General features: G+C 43.3%; 1 protein-coding gene across 2 annotated transcripts; it reads right to left on the bottom strand.

Annotated features, from left to right (window-relative positions):
* Nucleotides 1-1100: 1100 nt before the first annotated feature.
* Nucleotides 1101-17150, bottom strand: gata2b (GATA binding protein 2b). 2 transcript variants are annotated; one of them, XM_041191954.1, is made up of 5 exons: nt 16890-17150; nt 15543-16196; nt 12388-12533; nt 10291-10416; nt 1101-4649 (listed from the first exon to the last, which is right to left on the bottom strand). In XM_041191954.1, the coding sequence occupies exons 1-5, from the start codon at nt 17122-17124 to the stop codon at nt 4359-4361; spliced, it is 1452 nt and encodes a 483-aa protein (XP_041047888.1). In that variant the 5' UTR covers nt 17125-17150; the 3' UTR covers nt 1101-4358. The 2 variants fall into 2 exon arrangements, with proteins under 2 accessions (XP_041047888.1, XP_041047889.1); XM_041191955.1 differs by having other exon boundaries at nt 15795-16196.
* Nucleotides 17151-18213: the final 1063 nt, after the last annotated feature.

Below are 18213 nucleotides of genomic sequence, written 5' to 3'. Positions count from 1 at the left end.
TGACTAGCTTTAAGCATAGTCCAATGCAACATCACAATGAATAAACGCTAATGACTGTTAAGCTTTGAACCCTCAAAACATAAACATCCTAATCCAACGGTCAATATGTTATTTTACTCTGCTCTCGCTATCATTTTTGTATTTTAATATTTTACTTGGAAAAATTATTGATTGTAAAATTTATCTCAATTCGAAATCTAAATGAACTTCCACGGCCTAGTGGCCCCACCATAGTGAGCTGAGATTCAGGTGGCTCAAACACTCTTCTTGCCACAAATTCTAGCAGATCCACATGAAACAGACCTGGACCATCTCTGCTCACACAATGCACACATGGTCATAAAAAAATATAAGAAATAGGAGGCGTAGGCCATTCAAGCTTTCGAGCACATGCTGCCATTCAGTGGGATCATGGCTGATCTTCTACCTCAACTCCATCTTTCTGCTCTATTTCTGTATCCCTTAATTCCTTTAGTGTCCAAAAATCTATCGATCTCAGTCTTAAATATACTCAACGACTGAGCATCCACAGCCCTCTGGAGTACAGCGTTCCAAATAGTCACCAGCCTCTGAGTAAAGAAATTTCTCAGTCCTAAATGCAGACACCCTTACTCTACGAGTATGAAACTCCCCCTAGTTTGCCCCTAACTGATGTCATGGATGCATTTTCTACTGTTTTCACTCTTACATGTGTCCTGAACACATTTCAGGAATTGCAGCAAACCCAGTCTCCAACTTGGGTGCTGAATAATGGCCTCAAACTTTGCAATTTCCTGACATGCACTCACAGGAGCACCTTGCATGATCGAGTGAAGGTTTACGCCTTTGCTTTACTCTGTGTTTAACCCTGTGCTGTACCTGCCCTGGGAGTGTTTGATGGGGACAGTGTAGAGAGAGCATTACTCTGTATCTAACCCTGTGCTGCACCTGTCCTGGGAGTGTTTGAGTGGGACAGTGTAGAGAGAGCTTTACTCTGTAGTTGTATCTCTCACTCTATGAAGAAACATTTCAGTTTCTCCTGGAGCTCTCACACTGACAATCACCAGAAAGAAGTTAAAAATCGTTGCTAAAAACAAATGTTGGTTGCAAAAAAAAATGTTTTTATCATTTTTTATTATCACTTTTAGCAATGTTCATGAGGAATAATGATGATAACATACACATTTATACAGATAATTATATAAACATGTTGTACATATTTAACCAATAACTTAATCTACCAACAAAAAATAAAACAAGGTAAAGAATGTAAATACTGCGAGAAAACAAAATGTTTATGATGATAGATACAAAATAATTTAAAAATCTTCACTGCTGAAGAGACTACACTGCAGTGAGTGACAATATATTGCACCTTGTCCTCTTATTCTGATTTTTTTTTTAGTTTTTTTTCTTAAAAAATATTTTTGTCAGTAACTCTCCCCTGCCTTGACATTCCCAGATGAAAAAAAATCAGCTTCCTTTCTAATTAATATTCAGCTGTACCATATTTTAAAAAACACACACCGGGTGTCAATTCATTCGACGAAAGAGAAAAAGATTTTTTTAAAATTGTATCTCACGTGATATTAATTGCCCTCCCTCTCTTCTGCCCCCTCCAATATTATACATAACCTATACAAAGTGCAGCTATATATACTGAGTGCCACCAGCAAACCATCCTATAAACATTTGAAGCGGATTTTTAATATGGCTGTTCAGTCCTTGAGAAATATTCATGAAATATTTTTAACAACCCGATTTATTATTTATGAAGTTGAAAAGAAAAATGACATGACTACCACTTGAAAATAAAGTTTGCTGTCTCCCTTTACTTCCACTTTATACCATCCCAAGGAAAACCCAGACTGCTAAAGTATTTTATTTGTCTTTTTTTTAAATGCCGCTTACATACATGCTATCTAAGACATGTTCAGGAGTGGAATGGAATGAAAGAGCAAACTTGCATTTGTATCACGCCTTTGCAAATTCTCAAGGCAAAACACAACAAAAGAGCTATCATCCAGTCACTGTTATAGTCAAACACTGTAATATTGGACTGTACAGTTTATTTCCAGTTGCTATTTCGATGGGATGCCCAGAACAGAAAACATTTCAAGGTTCGAGAAGAGAAAGATGCTCACTAATCGCAGCTCCTGGGAGTTTTTACAGTGTGAGCTGCTCTGCTTGTCAACCCATCTCCCCGGGATCCTCCTAGTCCCCAAAGACACAATATAATCATCAGATCTCAAGAACATGGACAGGAATATCCTTTCCCCTTCCACCATGTAGAAACTCACATGGTGCAAGCACAAGTATTGGAGCAGAGGACAATGTATTTAATAGGACATTCTTCTCTCCCCTTCCTCCCCATGTCCAGTTCAACACCGCACAATGCGGATTGATTTCATCTGGTGAATAATCAAAGTGGATAGGTTTGGTGTGAGAGGAGGAGATGGGAATTGTTTGCAAAAATAAGTTTTCAGAGTTATAATTGGACATTTAAAATAATGGTGAGACCTCTACTATTTCATTAGTTCAATTTTAAGCTCCCAAGTTACAATGTAGCAAAGATCAAGTTTAATTTAAACAGCACATTGATTTTGAAAGCTGATAGTGCAGAACTCAAACCAAATGACCATCATAAAACAAGTGTGTTTCTCAAAACAACCAACAGTAAAATCCATGGTAATATTTCTGAACTCCTTCCTCTCAAATACCTTCCTCCTTTAAAAACTACCTCTTTCACCAAGCTTTTGTTCACCTGCCCTACAATCTCCCTATGTGACTCCATTTCAAATTTTGTCTGATTTACGCTCATTTGACACGTTTTGAGGCGCTTCTCTGTATTAAAGGCGCTATATAAATGCGAATTGTTTTTTGTTGTTGTTTGATTTGGTGGCATGTTCTTAGATCTAAGCTATGGCTGAAGTGTTCTGGAATACAGTAAATAGTGTTGCAACTGGTTCACTTGCTCCCAACATATCCTTGGATATTGGGCCTTTCTTTTGCTGAATAATTGTGTTAAAGGCACAATGTCCCTTTTAAGTCTAAAGTGGAAGCAGCAATTCTGTTACCTTAAATTAAAATAAGACGAAGATGGTAAACTTTCTGAAGAATTCATGCGAATGTATCTGCTAGCTTGTGGTATTAATAATAATGTACAACAATTAATTATCTACAATGACATCTCTTCTTCACTTACAAAGTTGGTGTGTATCTGACACTGAGAACTGACTTGGAAGGTAGAGACTGATTCATTAATGGGTGCTGGCTTTGACAACCTCCTCATTCCCAGACACAGCTTGTCCATCCTCCTGTCTTGCTAGGATTACTCCCCCCTGGGGTCCAGGTGCCCTCCCTCAATCCCTCCCCGGCATCTCTTCTAACTGACATTCTTCACCCAAGCTCACAAATAAATAGCAGCTGGCTATTTTGCCATGGAGCTCATCACACTGGGCCCTACCCTATCCTTACTACAGCCAGAGTTGCCAGATGGCATTGAGAGCCCTGCCTATCCCAGCCCCCATACTCCTACCTTCTCTAACACAGTAGGTGGAGGTTGAGATGGGCTAGGGCTAAAACCAGTGACTCTAGCGTCTACCTGATCCACTTTACACTAGTAAACTCGACATAGACAAACGACTAAACCCAGGGGTCACCGTGGGCCACATTCTGACCCCGCACCAGATGGCACATTTACCTCACCACCACTCCTAACAACCCAACACCTGTCTCCCATGCCGTCTACACTGCCACATAGAATCAGCAGAAAACCTCCCTCTCAAAAAAAAATATCTGCACATCATGAAATAATTAAAGCAAGGCAAACAGAAAGAAATATACTTCAAAGTTAAGTGGCTTCGCTTATCTTTTGTGAGTGTTTTTTTTTTGTTTTTTACAATGAAAAAAGAAAAGAATCCAGCATCAGCTATTAGGGTTTAGCAATCAATTTATCCCGAATTCTCAGATTTACAATATTCACATGGATAACAAGGACAACAGTCCTTTATACTTTTCTTGACGTGGTCCTCCCTCTTTTTGTCTCTCAAATCAGTCTGAACAGGGCAATGCCAGTCAGGCACAGTCTCTCCGGTGTGTCCTTAGAGTACAGTCAAATGATTATTTAATTTGACTTGAAACTCTCCCACCCAAAAGTCTTGCCAAGACAACCGAGCAAACATTGGGGTAACTCATATCCCAGCCCCCCACAAACCCCGCAATGTTTTCAAACAACACTTTGTCCTTGATTTTTCTTTTCTCTTTTAAAAAAAGATAAAGGCATAAACCTTGCGTGCCGTTTGCTTTTCTTGCTTCTCTCCTGTCTCTCTCTCTCTCTCTCTCTCACACACTTCCTCCGAGGGAGATTCCCATTCCTCCTAGCCCATGGCGGTCACCATGCTAGAGGGGTGGGGATGCGCGAACGAGAGGCTGGATGATGGGTGAATGGGGGTGGGCGTGGGCAGCACATGACCTGCGTGGCTGAATTGGGGCAGGTGCGCCATGTGTTGCATGTGACCCGCCAAGCTGAAGGACGACGCCTTGTCTTGCATGCACTTGGACAGCTCCTCAAAACCATCCGACATCCTCTTGCTTTTCTTTGACTTGCTCGACATCTTCCGGTTCCGGGTCTGAATTCCTTCCTTCTTCATCGTCAGGGGCCGGTTCACCTAAATGGGGCAAAATGCAAAACAGAAACTACGTCAACAATCTTCACTGAATGATACCTGGACTAAAAAGGGTTAAATTATAAGGGCAGGATTCACAGACTAGATGTAATCCCTAGATGCATAGAATTCTAGAATGACACAGCACCAAAGGAGGCCATTCAGCCCATCATGTCTCTGCCGGCTATCTGCAAGAGCAATTTATTAATTCCCACTCTCCTGCCCTTTTCCCACAAGCCCTACATTTTTATCGCTTCAGCTAATTATCCAATTCCCTTTTGAAATCCTCAATTGAATCTGCTTCCATCATGCTTTCATGAGCACATTCCAGATTCTAACCACCCACTGCATAAAAAAGCTTTTCCTCGTGTCGCCTTAAAGACTCTTTTGCTAAACATTATTTGTTTTTATTCTTTAACGAGAGATGGTCGCCGCTGGCCGGGCCCAGCATTTATTGCCCAGCCATAATTGCCCCTTGAGGAGATGGTGCTGAGCTGCCTTCTTGAACCGCTGCAGCCCGTGTGGTGTAGGCACACCCACCGTGCTGTTAGGGAGGGAGGATACTTTGAATCAGTGCCCTCTGGCTCTCAGCTGTTAGGCCAATGGAAACAATTTTTCCTTTTTCACTCTCTCCGGGCCCCTCATAATTTTGAACCTCATGTACAGAAGATTAATTGAGGTGTTCAAGGTGATGAAAGGCTTTGATGAAGTTCGGTGGAGAGAAACTATTTCCCCTGGTGGAGAGGGTCCAAAACAAGGGGACATAACCTTAAATTTGGAGCCAAGCCATTCAGGGGTGATGGTGGGAAGCACTTAATCACACAAAGCAGAGTGGAAATCTGCAACTCTCTCCCTAAAAAAGCTGTTGAAGCTGGAAGGTCCATTCAAAATTTCAAAACAGAGATTGATAGATTTTGTTGGGTAAGGACATCGTGGGCTACATAACCAAGGCAGGTAGATACAGAGTTAAGATACAGATCACCTCAAAGGCTCTGTCTGTTTCTATGAACCACTGCCAGGTTTTCAGAGCAAGGTTGTCAGTGTAGACAACCAACTACCGACCCAACTGGGTTTAGTCGATGCCCATCGATGCTCATTCCTTTTTGGTTCTGCTCCTCTGATTCTATCCCCAAAGCATTGACTCGCATTGGGGAAGGGGTGTGCTGCCACCAGACAATGATTATCCACGAGCTATGATGCCATTGAAAGGAATGGCATAGAATTACATCAAACTTATAGCACAGAAACAGGCCATTCAATCCAATTCTGGTGCTTATGCTCCACAGGAACCTCCTCTCTTTAGAATTTTTCGCCCCAGAGAAATTGCGGAGAGCAGCAGAGGCTGGGTCATTGAATATATTCAAGGCTGAGTTTGACAGATTTTTGACTGACAAGGGAGTTAAGGGTTACAGGGAACCATTGAGTGTATTTAAGACTGAGGTAGATAGGTTCTTGATAGGTAAGGGGATCAAAGGTTATGGGGAGAAGGCGGGAGAATGGGGTTGAGAAACTTATCAGCCATGATTGAATGGCAGAGCAGACTCGATGGGCCGAATGGTCTAATTTCTGCTCCTATGTCTTATGGTCTTATGGAACAAGCAGGAAAGTGGAGTTAAGGCCACAGTCAGATCAGCCATGATCTTATTGAATGGCGGAACAGGCTCAAGGGGCCGAATGGCCTACTCCTGCTCCTATTTCTTATTATGATCTTATTAGGATCCTCTCTCCCTTCTTTATCTCATCCTATCAGCTTTTCCTTCTATTCCTTTCTCCCCCATTTTCCTTTAAACGCATATCTGCCAGTTACAGAATCTCATGCTCGCCCTGCGTCCAACTGGTGACTGAACATCAATCAACAGTGGGAATTCTGGGCTGACTGTCTTCACCTCCATCACCCCAGGGTCACTGATGCTGATTGAGGCAGCCTAACCACTGCCACCAAAGCTCATTGTGCCAACAGGCAAGGGTGTGATAATGAATGGACTCCAAATGCATTGCTAGTACATCCCCATGTCTCTTATCTTGCCTCTGTGAGGCCCCTTGGGATGTTTTACCATGTTAAAGGCACAATATTAATACAAGTTGTGTTAGTGGAATTGGTAACCCATTTAAAGTAAAACTGAAGACTCCGCAATAAGACGGTGGACTGAGGAATGCATTAGGTGTCATCTCGTTCATCGCTAGTCACTTATAGAATGAGCACTCACTCCAGCATAAAACTGTGGTTTACTCAGATGAGTACTATGCCTGGTAATCAGCACAGCTCCTAACTTTCAAATGGATTTGTCATCAGCCTCAGAATAACTCCTCAGCACTTGCCTCAAAGCAGCAATGCTTGAGAGTGATCGCTCTCTCCCTCCTTTTCTTTCCCCAAAGGTAAAAAATATCAGTGATGAAGCTGCTATTTTGTGCCTTACAGGTGCAGACAGGGGTAATCGGGCACGTCTCTTGTGGTCCAATAAAGCAGGTTATAATAATGTCAGTTCAACCTTTAGTTGTCTTTGGGTCAGTTTATGCTTATCAAAGAATTATACAATGCAGGTGGAGGCCATTCAGCCCATCACACATGTGCCAGCTCTTTGCAAGAGTTATTTAATCAGTGCAGCTCTGTCCCCATGGCCCTGCCAATCTCCCCTTTGGAAAAGACTGCCCTGCACCGGTGATATTTCAGTGGGTGTGAGACAAGCTCCCCAAGATGGTCCTGCAAAGCTCTCTGAAAAAGAATCCCACTCAGATCAGCAACAGCCATATTGTACATTGTGCACTAATGGACAGTGATGAACCAGGTCAGAAGCTGCAGTAGATTTACCTCATTCAGGGGACTATCAGGGTTAAACTGTGGCTGCGCAGTGCTTTTTTTAACCTACTCTGGCTGTGGGCCTCACTGGCAAGACCAGAATTTATTGCCCATCCCTCATTGCCCTTGTGAAGGTGATGCTGAGCTGCCTCTTTGAATATAACTGGGTGGGTTGCTAGGCCCTTTCATAGGGCAGTTAAAAGTCAACCACATTGCTATGGGTCTGGGGTCACATGTAGGCCAGACCGGGTAAGGATGGCAGATTTCCTTCCCTAAAGGGCATTAGTGAACCGGATGGGTTTTTACGAGAACCTGGTCTCGATTACAGATACTAGGATCGGGATGTTCTGCACCCACCCACCGCCGGTAGGTTCCGGTCCCACCGCAAGTCAATGGACTTCTGGCTGGCGCGCCGCCTCGCCTGCAACCAGAAAATCCCAGGATAGCTTTTTAATTCAAGATTTTATTTAATTAAAGTTAAACTCTCCTGTTACCATGGTGGGACTTGTACCCAGATCATTAATCCAGGCTTTGAGATTACCAATCCAGTAACAAAAGCACTATGCTATGAACATTAGTCAGGGCAGTGGAAAGAAATGCAATCCTCTTTCTTGGAATAATGCCTGGGATCTTCTACGATCTACATAAGATGGGGCCTTGGTTTAACATCGCAACCAAAAGACAGCACCTCCAACAGTGCAGCACTCCCTCAGTACTGCACTGGACTCGCAGTTGGGACTTTATGCTCAACTGTCTAGATTGGGACTAAAGCCCAAAACCTTCTGAGGCAAAGGAAGAGCAGTACCCACGGAACCACCTAACAGCAGGCTTCAGCACCAACAAGTAGCTGAGTGTTTTCACACATTAAGAACGTGTGAATATTTCTACATTAATTAATGTAAAATATAAATGCAGTATATTAATGAAAACAGCTTGCACCGTTAAAACAATAAAATGATCCGATACGTTTGACCAGATAGAAGTCAGCACCAAAGGAGGCAATAGGACAGGTGACTAAACATCTAGTCAAAGAGGTAGGGTTAAGGTTTAGCACAGGATGCCTGAAAATGACTCCCATTTCTATGCTGGGATAAGATTAATTGTACATCGAGTAACTGAAGTGCTGGTACAGTGCAGGTGTTTATGCTTTTACCCTCCAAACCTATCCTGTCGTACCATAGAGAGAGGTGGAGGGGAAGCAATGGTCCTGTCTCGTGGAAAGAGAACATGACAGTAAACAGTATGTCTCCTGTAGCTGCTCTAGCAAATGTTCAAGTCTAAATTCACACAGTTCTCATGTAAACCTAACATCAAAATATACCAGTGTGTGTCAATTTCCTGGATTATAATCCATCGGCCCCCTCTCCCCACCCCCTTTCCCCATCCTTGCCTCCCCATCTCCCCAAATACTTGCTAGGGCTCGAAACATTATTATGGCAGCTGAATTGTTAACAGCTAGACTCAACTCAGCCTGAACGTTAATCCAAAGATATCCAACTGCCCCTTAGGATTAGCCAGCAAGCATCTAGGATGAGGCAAAGGTATGTACCCACTGGGAAGCTAGCCTCCCACACAAAGCCCATGGAGCCACACCTCAAGAAGATGGAGAGGAAAGTAGCTGCGAGGGAACAGGTTTAACATTACTTTCATGGGCTGAGTGTCCTTCATCCTTTCTTGGACAGTGGCACGACTACAGCTCCCAGCGTCAACTCAACAATGGTGTCAGTGCAGGGCTGTCTGGGGCCCAGGATTCACTGAGAAGTGGTATGCAGCACAATGGGAAGGCGGGAGGGCATGATAAACAAACCAATAGGGCTACTAAGACTTTTAAATAAGGTCAGATGGGAGGGTTTATTTTTTTCCTTAAAAGCTTAAAGAGAATAAATAACTTTCAACAAGTGGGAAAAAAACAAAGAGTGGAGCGAAAATTGTCCCATGGCTCAAGTTTACAAATTGGGAAAAGTAATTGTTTTGCCAAACTATCTTAAACATAGAACATTTAAACAATGTAGACACTTCTATTCTCAGCTGTCAGATAACTGGCCTAGTTTCTTTCATCTAAAACGAATTATCTTAAGCACTAACTGAGGGTAATCGACAAAAAGACTTTTCAACTTGACATTTGTAACAGTGGGAGAGAATGAAAATCGACCTTTAAATCTAATGGAAGTTGGAGAATTGACTTTAGTTCCAGTATCCAAATATTCAGAGGTTTAACCAAAATATTGCTTGTTCCAGACAGAGAATAGAAAGGAAAAGAGCTGGAAAATTTCATCTCTTATTTATGTAATAAATTATTATATTTTAAAAGAAAGGTCAATTTTATTTTTGTCTTTTGACTCCTATTGGTTAATTCCAGGGGTCATTTTTTTAAATTTTAAGTCGAGCTAACAGAGTGAGTTAAATATTATTGGCTGCTTCTCTGAGGAAGAGTTATGTGTTAACTCACAACTTCTATAATTTTAAAGAAAATAAGATGGATGCACAAAAGGTTGGAATTAGTTTAAGTGTATAAACGTATAATTTATGAAGGGGCACTCACAGTTAAACAAACCCTCTTAAAATCAGTCCCTTGCTTAATTTAAGATGCACTTTGAAACCTAGGAAACGGGCCAAGGCAATTATAGTGAACAGAAATACATTCCAAACCCTGATACAATATTTATCGAGGCTGAGCTGCTCTCTCCCCATCAAAAAAAGACAGAACAGTTTCTTGAGGGCCAAGACCCTATCATTCCCCCTTTGGTACCGATTATTTCACTCTTCCCCCCCCCCCGCCCACCCCGAGAATATTTAAGAATTCTACGCTGTTATTTTGTTAGTAATCTGACTGGAATGATCACTCACATTGTGTAGTTTGAAGTACAGGCCACAGGCATTACACACGGGGTCCCCGTTTGCATTCCGTCGCCATAAAGTAGTGGTGGTGGTCTGACAGTTGGCGCAAGAAGTCCCGGCTCTCCTGGCCGCCGACTGCAAACAAATAAAATGTCAATTCGGCTTTGTGGGCGGGTGAGAGGGGTTAAATAATCGGGTTAAAAAAAAAACCGCGATCTAGGCTTACAATGTGTTCCACCCTGTCCTCATACAAGGTGGACTGTACAAAACTACTGGCACATAGTGCTGGGAACAAAGTAAACATTCCCAGCCGCGGAACCTGCCAAGATGCCGTTTAATCTGACCGATTTTTACATAAATCCTTCCTTTTCTAAAAAAAAAGGCTATTTATTCTGCAGCGGTGTCGTTAGCGTTAAACCCGTTAACGATTTCACCCAGGAACGAATCTGCATTCTCCCTCCGGTTAGTTCCCTGAAATAACGTTCTTTTATATATATATATACACACACACATATACGCAAACCACACGGTCAGAGCGTTAGGGGGAAATTTGCTATTCCAAAATCTGCCTTGTGAATGTTTATGCCACATTCCCGGCGTGGACTATATTTAACGGAATTAAAATTCCAAGAATTATTCCAGGATCACCCGAATTCCAACTTCTCTCACCTCATCAAATTCCTTCCCATCGAAAGAACTGAGCGCGCGCATGCACTGAGGGGTGCAGAGCAAAGCCAGAGTTTGCAGGTGAGGGGAACATATTTTAGTTTCAGATCAATTCCACTCCCCCCCCCCCCCCCCCCCACCTTTTTGGCCTTTGGGAGAGAGGCTCTCGGAAACCCGCTAGAAGCGGTTACAATACAAACAAAACTAAGGCGAGTTCGTGGCAATCTTTGTTTGATTTCAACTCCCTCCAATTCCAGGGAATAGATTTGTGAAACCGATTGGCGATTGGCAAGCTTTTCAGACTTGCATTATTTTATCTTCCTCTCTCCACCACCCCCCCCCCCCCCCCCACCCCCACCCCTCCCTCACTGATCAGAACGGCAGGATTTTTAACAAGGCTGCTCGATAGAAACTTGAAAATCTCTCTCTCTCTCTCTCTCCCTCTCTCTCTCACTGGTCACGGAACACAACAGCCTAGTTCCTTATCTTTAGCAAACAGACATCCGGTTCGGAACATGCTGTCAGTATTTATAAAGGCTATTTAAAACCACTCAAACGAAAGTGCAAATTATTGGCCATTACCACAAAGAAAACTGTTTTTTAAAAAAAATAAATATATCTACACACACACACACACACATTGGGAACAGTGTATGGATAAATCCAGACTGTTTCATTATGAGTCTGGTATTAAAAAGCAAATAAATATTGAACAAAAATATTATTAAATAAATACTGTCTTTTTTCCACCCTCCTGGTTTTGATCTCTACTATCATGAATTGTCCCTTCCGATTGTCACAACTAAAAAAGAGCTATAAGAGATTCCACCAACCCACTTTTCTCTTATTTCCTCTGGGACCTAACATTTACCCTGCTTGCTTTCAATGTTAAAATTAATTAGCACCGAATTCTATTTTTTTAAAAATGAAGAAACCACTGTTTCATGAATTGCAGCCGCCATTACTGGGCAGAAGGCGAATTATTTTTTTTACCACTTCTGTTTTGAAGTGGATGGGTTAAGGTGTGGACACAGAATGCAGCACAGGCTCACCTCCGAAAGGCTTCCTTATACCCGTCAATGTAAATGATACTTATATAATATATGATCTATTTTTGCACGTATTGTTTTCAGCTGCCTTGGTTGAAGCTATGAGAAGTCTAGCTGCTTAAAGATGTTTAAATCATTAGCAATCTGCTTTGGTAATTGGCGTGGTCTCTGGTGCGGATTTTTAATTATAGAAAGTACATTCGCACACAAATATACACACTCTCTCTCACACACACACACACACACACATACATTCACAGTTCCCTACGCCCATAATCTCAGGCACTATGCGTGCACCTTAGTTAAGTGCTCCTCAGCTGAAATGGTCAGCAATGGTTTAGAAGGAAGGTTTACGATTGTCCCCACCGCCTCACACACATGAGAAACCTACCAATCTCCTTTTCGGTTTAATGAGGGGTCTGTTCTGACCATTCATCTTATGGTAAAGGCCACAGGCATTGCACAGGTAATGTCCTGTTCCGTCTCTCCTCCACAGCGGAGTAGAGGTCGCTCCACAATTCACGCACTCCCGGCCCTCTGCAACCAGATAGAAATGAGAGATTTAATATCACTTGGGAGCCAAGAAAAAAAAAGCCTGAACACACAGTGTGTACGTAACATAAGTCGAAGTAAAACCTCCGCTAACAGCACCCAGTCAACTGATCAATGAAAGATAAATTGCTAATTTATTTTGGAATAATTTTGCTTACGAAGATATTGTCCAATCTGACAAGCAAAGCCAGTGTGTTCTCTATGTAACGAACCCAGGTACAACCACTGGGAAAGTGGAACAATAATGTACACAGTGCAGTTACTAAACACTGTAAAATACAGGGACCAAAAACTTTGGCGTCCCAACATCCCTATCAAGGAACAATCATGCTCTCTGTGATAAAACTCTAATTTGTTATCCCTCCCCTCAATCTATCTCCTGATGGGTTTTTTTTTTAATATTCTCATAAATTTCAACCCAGCCATTGAATTGGGGCTAGCGGGAACAAACTAACAGATTTCAATGAAATAATTGATAATAATCTTTATTTTCGAACACACGGGTACCCCTCAGCGATTCAGAAGGGCAGGAGCCAACGAGTGGGACAGGGAATCACCTTGCCCTGTTCAGCAGGTTTCCAATGATTAGACGGGGATTCCACTGTTAAGTGTGTATCTGTTACCACATGCATTATTTATATGTGACACAGCACATTCTGAGAGAAGGAAATCCAGCAGGCCAGTGGTGAATCGAGTCGATTGGCTAAAGTGTTTTTTTTTAAAAGAAATTCACTCGCCAAATAAGTAGTTGAATCCCTTCCTTCCCACCCTCGTCTCCCAACTGCAAATCCTTCTGTTTTCTAACAAGCTGGCGGTGACTAGATTTATTTTTTTTTAACCTCCCCCCAAAACAACACCGAAAACAGAACACCATGCTGTCCCCTCGCATGGCGGTTTCCGGACAAAGTGAAAATCGGTGAGCTTCAGGAAAAACAGCAGAAACAATTCGCAAGGTCTGTTTACCCAAAGGGGAACTTGATATAGTAGTTAAGAGACAGGACGCGAGGCGCTATTCACAGGATAAAAACCCTCGAAATATTACGCGTTATTTACATAACAGATTTAACCGACATGATGACAGTAAACGTGACAGTGGAGAAAGATTCTGGGTGCACAACAACTGCTGCAATAGATACAATTCGGCAACTCTTACAAGTCCAGGACCATCCCATAATAGAAACCACCACCCCGGAACAAGAGTTAGTTTACATTAAATATTTACTGTGACCAGAACAGACGCTTGTGATTTTCCACCTTTACAAAAATCACTGACCCAAATTTTAAATAGTTTAAATTTCAGAATAAATTAGCTCCAGTGCACCAAGAAAAGAAACAGCAACATAAACTAACACTCCACCCCCACATCGAAGGCAGTTTATTTTTTTTTAATTTGCACTGTTGTTGATTTTTCGGTCAATTCGCCAGGAACAAGCCTAATGCGGGCAAACCTCTGCTGCTGGTATCCGAACAGTTTCATTTTCTTATTTCGTATTATTCTCATTTCATCTTGTTTCATAACTTGTTTTTAACTACAATTTGCTTGGGGCAATAAAAGACTGAAAAGCGCCTCAGTTCCTCGCAACGTTAAATCTGCTGCGCGGATCATTAAATGTCTGATTTCAGCGCAAGGTGAGAGGGCGGTTCTGATTGAAACAAGACACATCAACCCCATCAATTACAACCCCCACAGGGTGTAAAACAGACCTCACCACAGATACACGGTCATATAAAAAATATATAATCTTTCAAGCTTTTTTTCTTTAAGGTCGTGAATTAAGTCATCAGAAAAAAAGTTTTTAACTAGTCAACTTATTTTTCTTCTTGTGATCAATCTGCTGAAGCCAAACACATAAAACTGTAACTATCCTTCCCCCTCCCCCCCCAACCCCCACATCTAACCCATCCCCGACCCTGTACTTCAAGGTATTTCCAGATAACTAACAAATATTGGTCCACATTTTTATATATATATAAATGCACGAATTGGCAATTTGATGTCTCGTGTGCACATCCTCTAAGAATGATTATTGTGCGGCCTGTATTCGTGTATAGTGATCTAGAGGCAGGGGGGTGGGGGGTGGAGAGATGTGTAGGGGATGTAGGGGCGCAGTGAGAATCACCCCTGTCATCCGGCTTGTGACTTGTATTTGCCCCAATAGAATGGGGGAGAGAGAGACAGAGATGGGCAGACATAGTGGCTGGGTTAACACGTTGTGTTTACACGGGTCGGTGGGGCATTGATGTTGGGAGGTAGCGAGTGATGAACCGAATAGAAACACGGTCTGATTTACTGACAAGGCTGTGAAGGTGGCCGGGTGGGGGTGGGTGGGGAGGGGGGGGGGGGGTGATGAATGGGCGTTTCCAATTCTCCAGAGCTGTTCTTAATTAATTCCCTCCACCCTTGTAAAACTTTTAATCGAGTGCTCGCGCCCTCGCTCGCAAAGGGACGTATTTTTAAGGTTAGGGCCTGGGGCAGGAACCGATGCGCATTTCTTAATTGTTTCGCTCATCATGTGATTAATTTTAAAAGGTCGTTTACAATTAAACTGTCCCAATATTCAAAACAAGACGAAAAACGTGACATTTGATCTAATAATTGATATGTTCACTTTCAACCTTTGAAGATTCATTCCTATGAAACTACTTTACATAAATGGGTTTTTAAAAAATAAACGCGCTTTATTTAAAATGTATCTACGAATATATTTAAAACTAAAAACTTGTCTTTGTTTTTTTGATGTTCTCGCGGTACAAGCTTAATAATGAAGGTGCCTTTCGACGTCAGTCGTTCACTGAGGAGGCGATATGATTATTAATACTGGGGCGGGGAAATTCAAGGAGGGGTTGGTTTTTATTTTGTAAAGTATACCTAAAGCATTGGAAGATTAAACAGTGACAGTGGGTAAGAGTAATTTTTAACGGAGTTTATTTTAAGATATAATTGTTTTTAATTTTTTTTTTCTCTCTCTCTAATTTAAAAATGCAGTTGCTTACCGGCACATGACCGTGTTTTGCTCCTGGATTTAGTTGTGAAATTAGAGGCGCCGGCAAGGAGACCACTGGGATGGAAGAGATTGCTGCTGTATTCGTGGGTACCGTGTACATAAGAAGGGTAGGTGGGTATAGGGTGGTGAGTGGATGGTGCACTTGTTCCAAGCGATGGTATAGTGGTCCTAGAACATTCCAGTTTCATACCCTCAGCCAAAGATACATGATACTTAATGGATTCCTTATCATCCTGCCGACCTGCTGCTGCCGCCGCCGCCGCCGCCGCCGAGCTGGAGGGAGATACCGAGCTGTGGGCTCCCAGGTCCGGAGACACGTCCTTGGGCGGAGTGGGCGGGAAACTGAAGAGGTGATGGGGGCTGGAGTGCGCGGCCGCCGCCGCCGCCGCGGCCGCCGCCGCCGCCGCCGCCTGCGACAGGGGGGATGCCGAGCTGCTGCCGGGGTACACAGAGATGCCACTTGCTCCGCCCGGGTGCAGGGGCCCTTTGCTGAACGGGTTGACGGTCCAAGCCGTGGCGTTGTGGTGGTGATGGTGAGCCGCCGCCGCCGCCGCCGCCGAAAGCGTCTTCCCGCTATCCAGCCAGGAGATGGTGGGGCTGTGGAGGAGATGGGGCCGGCAAACCTGGCTCCCCGTCAGGCGGGCTGCAAACAATTTGTGAGACATTCCTTTTTTTAATAACGGAGCACCAACCGGAGTATATTTATATATACACTTCCCCTTCCTTTTACCAATCCAACACATCAAACAATAAAAAGTTACCCAACTTCCAAACAATGGACCCAAAAGTTGAACCGAGAGAGAGAGAGAGACAAGAGCAAAGCTAATGTGGGCCTCCTCTCCCTGTAACCTCACACACACACACACACACACAGTGATATCCTGAATTATTAGCTATCTACAAAAGCTACGGTTTCTAAAACTTTTGACTTCATATCCGGGAAGAAGACGATTTTTGTTTGGTCTCCCTCGGCCTTTCTCTCTCTCTCTCTCCCTCTGTGCTTTTCATATAAATCAACTTCGCGAAATTTGGGGAGGTTTTACATATTTACGGAGAGAGAAAAAAAAACTGGCGCTCGCTGCTTCCTCCTTTTTATTTTTAATCAATGAGGAGCTCAGAACGAAGTGAAACTCAAGCGAGGAAGCGGGGCGACCCGTGTTGGGTTTTTTTTTTGTTGTTGCCCAGCGCAAGTTGGAACTGTTGATTCGAAATGGAAATAAAAAAACGCAGAAATTGCGCATTTTGAGGTGGTGAGGGCGCGGGGATGGGGAGGGGGTGAGGGTTGCGGGGCGGTGGGAGTGCGGGTGTTTTTAAAGAGGAGAGAGTGGCCACTTACCGTGAGCCTGGCGATATGAGACGCTAGCCCGGGCGTGGGGAGAGTTGCTGTAGTACGGGGACACCGGGTTGCCCTGGCCGTCGAGGTGATTGAAAAACACGTCGACTTCATCGGGAGGCAGGAGTTGAGTGGGTTCCATGTAGTTGTGAGATAAGCTCGGGTGATGGGAGTCAGGGTGCTGACCGTTTAGGACAGCGTGAGTCATCCAGCGAGGCTGATCTGCTGCAACTTCCATGACCTCTTCCGATGATCACCCTCTTGTTTGGGGTGGGGGGGGGGGGGGGTGGGGGAAGGAGGGGTGGTGGGGGGGGAGGAGGGGGGTGGGGGTGGGGGGAAAGGTAAGGGTGTCAGTTATTTGGACTCAAAAGCAAAACTGAAAGTCCTGTCTGGTGAATGGGTTCGGTGATCTGATCGCGTCTCGGGCTTCTCCACGAGTTAAAACGCTGACCCGTCCGACTCACACCTGCAACAATCCGAAAAGGTCGTTTCTTTAAACAAAGTGAATTTCCACAGATACTCAAAACTAAAATTAAATCAGAGACCGCGCAGCCCAATGGTTCTTCGCTGTCCGAACGCGTTAAACAAACGCACAGTGCATTTTTAAAAAAAAAATACTCACAAGTATTATAAAGTTCAGCACAAACAACTCCAGGGGAAGGAATAAAAATCAGCTATTGTATTCTCCGGCAAGTTGAAACTTCTATCCGGGTGCTGCGGTTGGGTATCACCACACCAGCGAGATAGACAGAGAGAGAGAGAGAGAAAAGTGCATTAAAGGGCACTGGACGGAAGGTTGGTAAAAATGCAAAGCACCAGTGGTTTTTGTGTTACTGAAACCATCCCATATCTCCACTGGCGCCAGACAGCCCACAGTCTAAGCAGTAGACATGAACTGGGCGACGCATTCACTAATAATGACATTCAACCAATGAGAGAGGGAGGGCTGACGGGTCTCCAGCAAAGAAGCTCATTGGCTCTTTTTAAAAGAGTGAGACACACACACATATATACAATATATGTATTTACTACTTCTTAATTTAACACATCTTCCACGGACCATTATGAAAAAAAAAATAGCCAACTGACTATAAACTCAACCGCACAGTTTGACAACCAGGTAACTGAATCATTCTCTTTTCAAATTTTTTTTTTGGTTGAAAAACATGAACTGAAGGAGTTTCTCAGTGCAATAACCTGCCAGGCGTGTTTGGAAATGGTGTACCTATATTCTCATACAGGCCTCTTTTAAGGTAAGCTCTGCAAATGTGCGCTTGGCAGACTGTGAGGACTGTATCTGATGGGGGCTCGCTCCCACATGACTCTT

Source organism: Carcharodon carcharias, chromosome 7, assembly GCF_017639515.1.
Source record: "Carcharodon carcharias isolate sCarCar2 chromosome 7, sCarCar2.pri, whole genome shotgun sequence".
NCBI lineage: Eukaryota > Metazoa > Chordata > Chondrichthyes > Lamniformes > Lamnidae > Carcharodon > Carcharodon carcharias.
The sequence above is the reverse complement of the archived record's forward strand: the minus strand, read 5'-3'. Positions and strand labels throughout refer to the sequence as shown.

What these genes read in the sequence shown, in the direction of transcription:
- gata2b (XM_041191954.1), bottom strand. Translation starts at nt 17,124, where the DNA reads ATGGAAGTTGCAGCAGATCAGCCTCGCTGGATGACTCACGCTGTCCTA. An exon ending in CAAAACACGGTCATGTGCCG is followed by an intron (nt 12,534 to 15,542) that starts GTAAGCAACTGC and finishes ATCTGGTTGCAG; the next exon opens with AGGGCCGGGAGTGCGTGAAT. An exon ending in TGTACTTCAAACTACACAAT is followed by an intron (nt 4,650 to 10,290) that starts GTGAGTGATCAT and finishes TGCCCCATTTAG; the next exon opens with GTGAACCGGCCCCTGACGAT.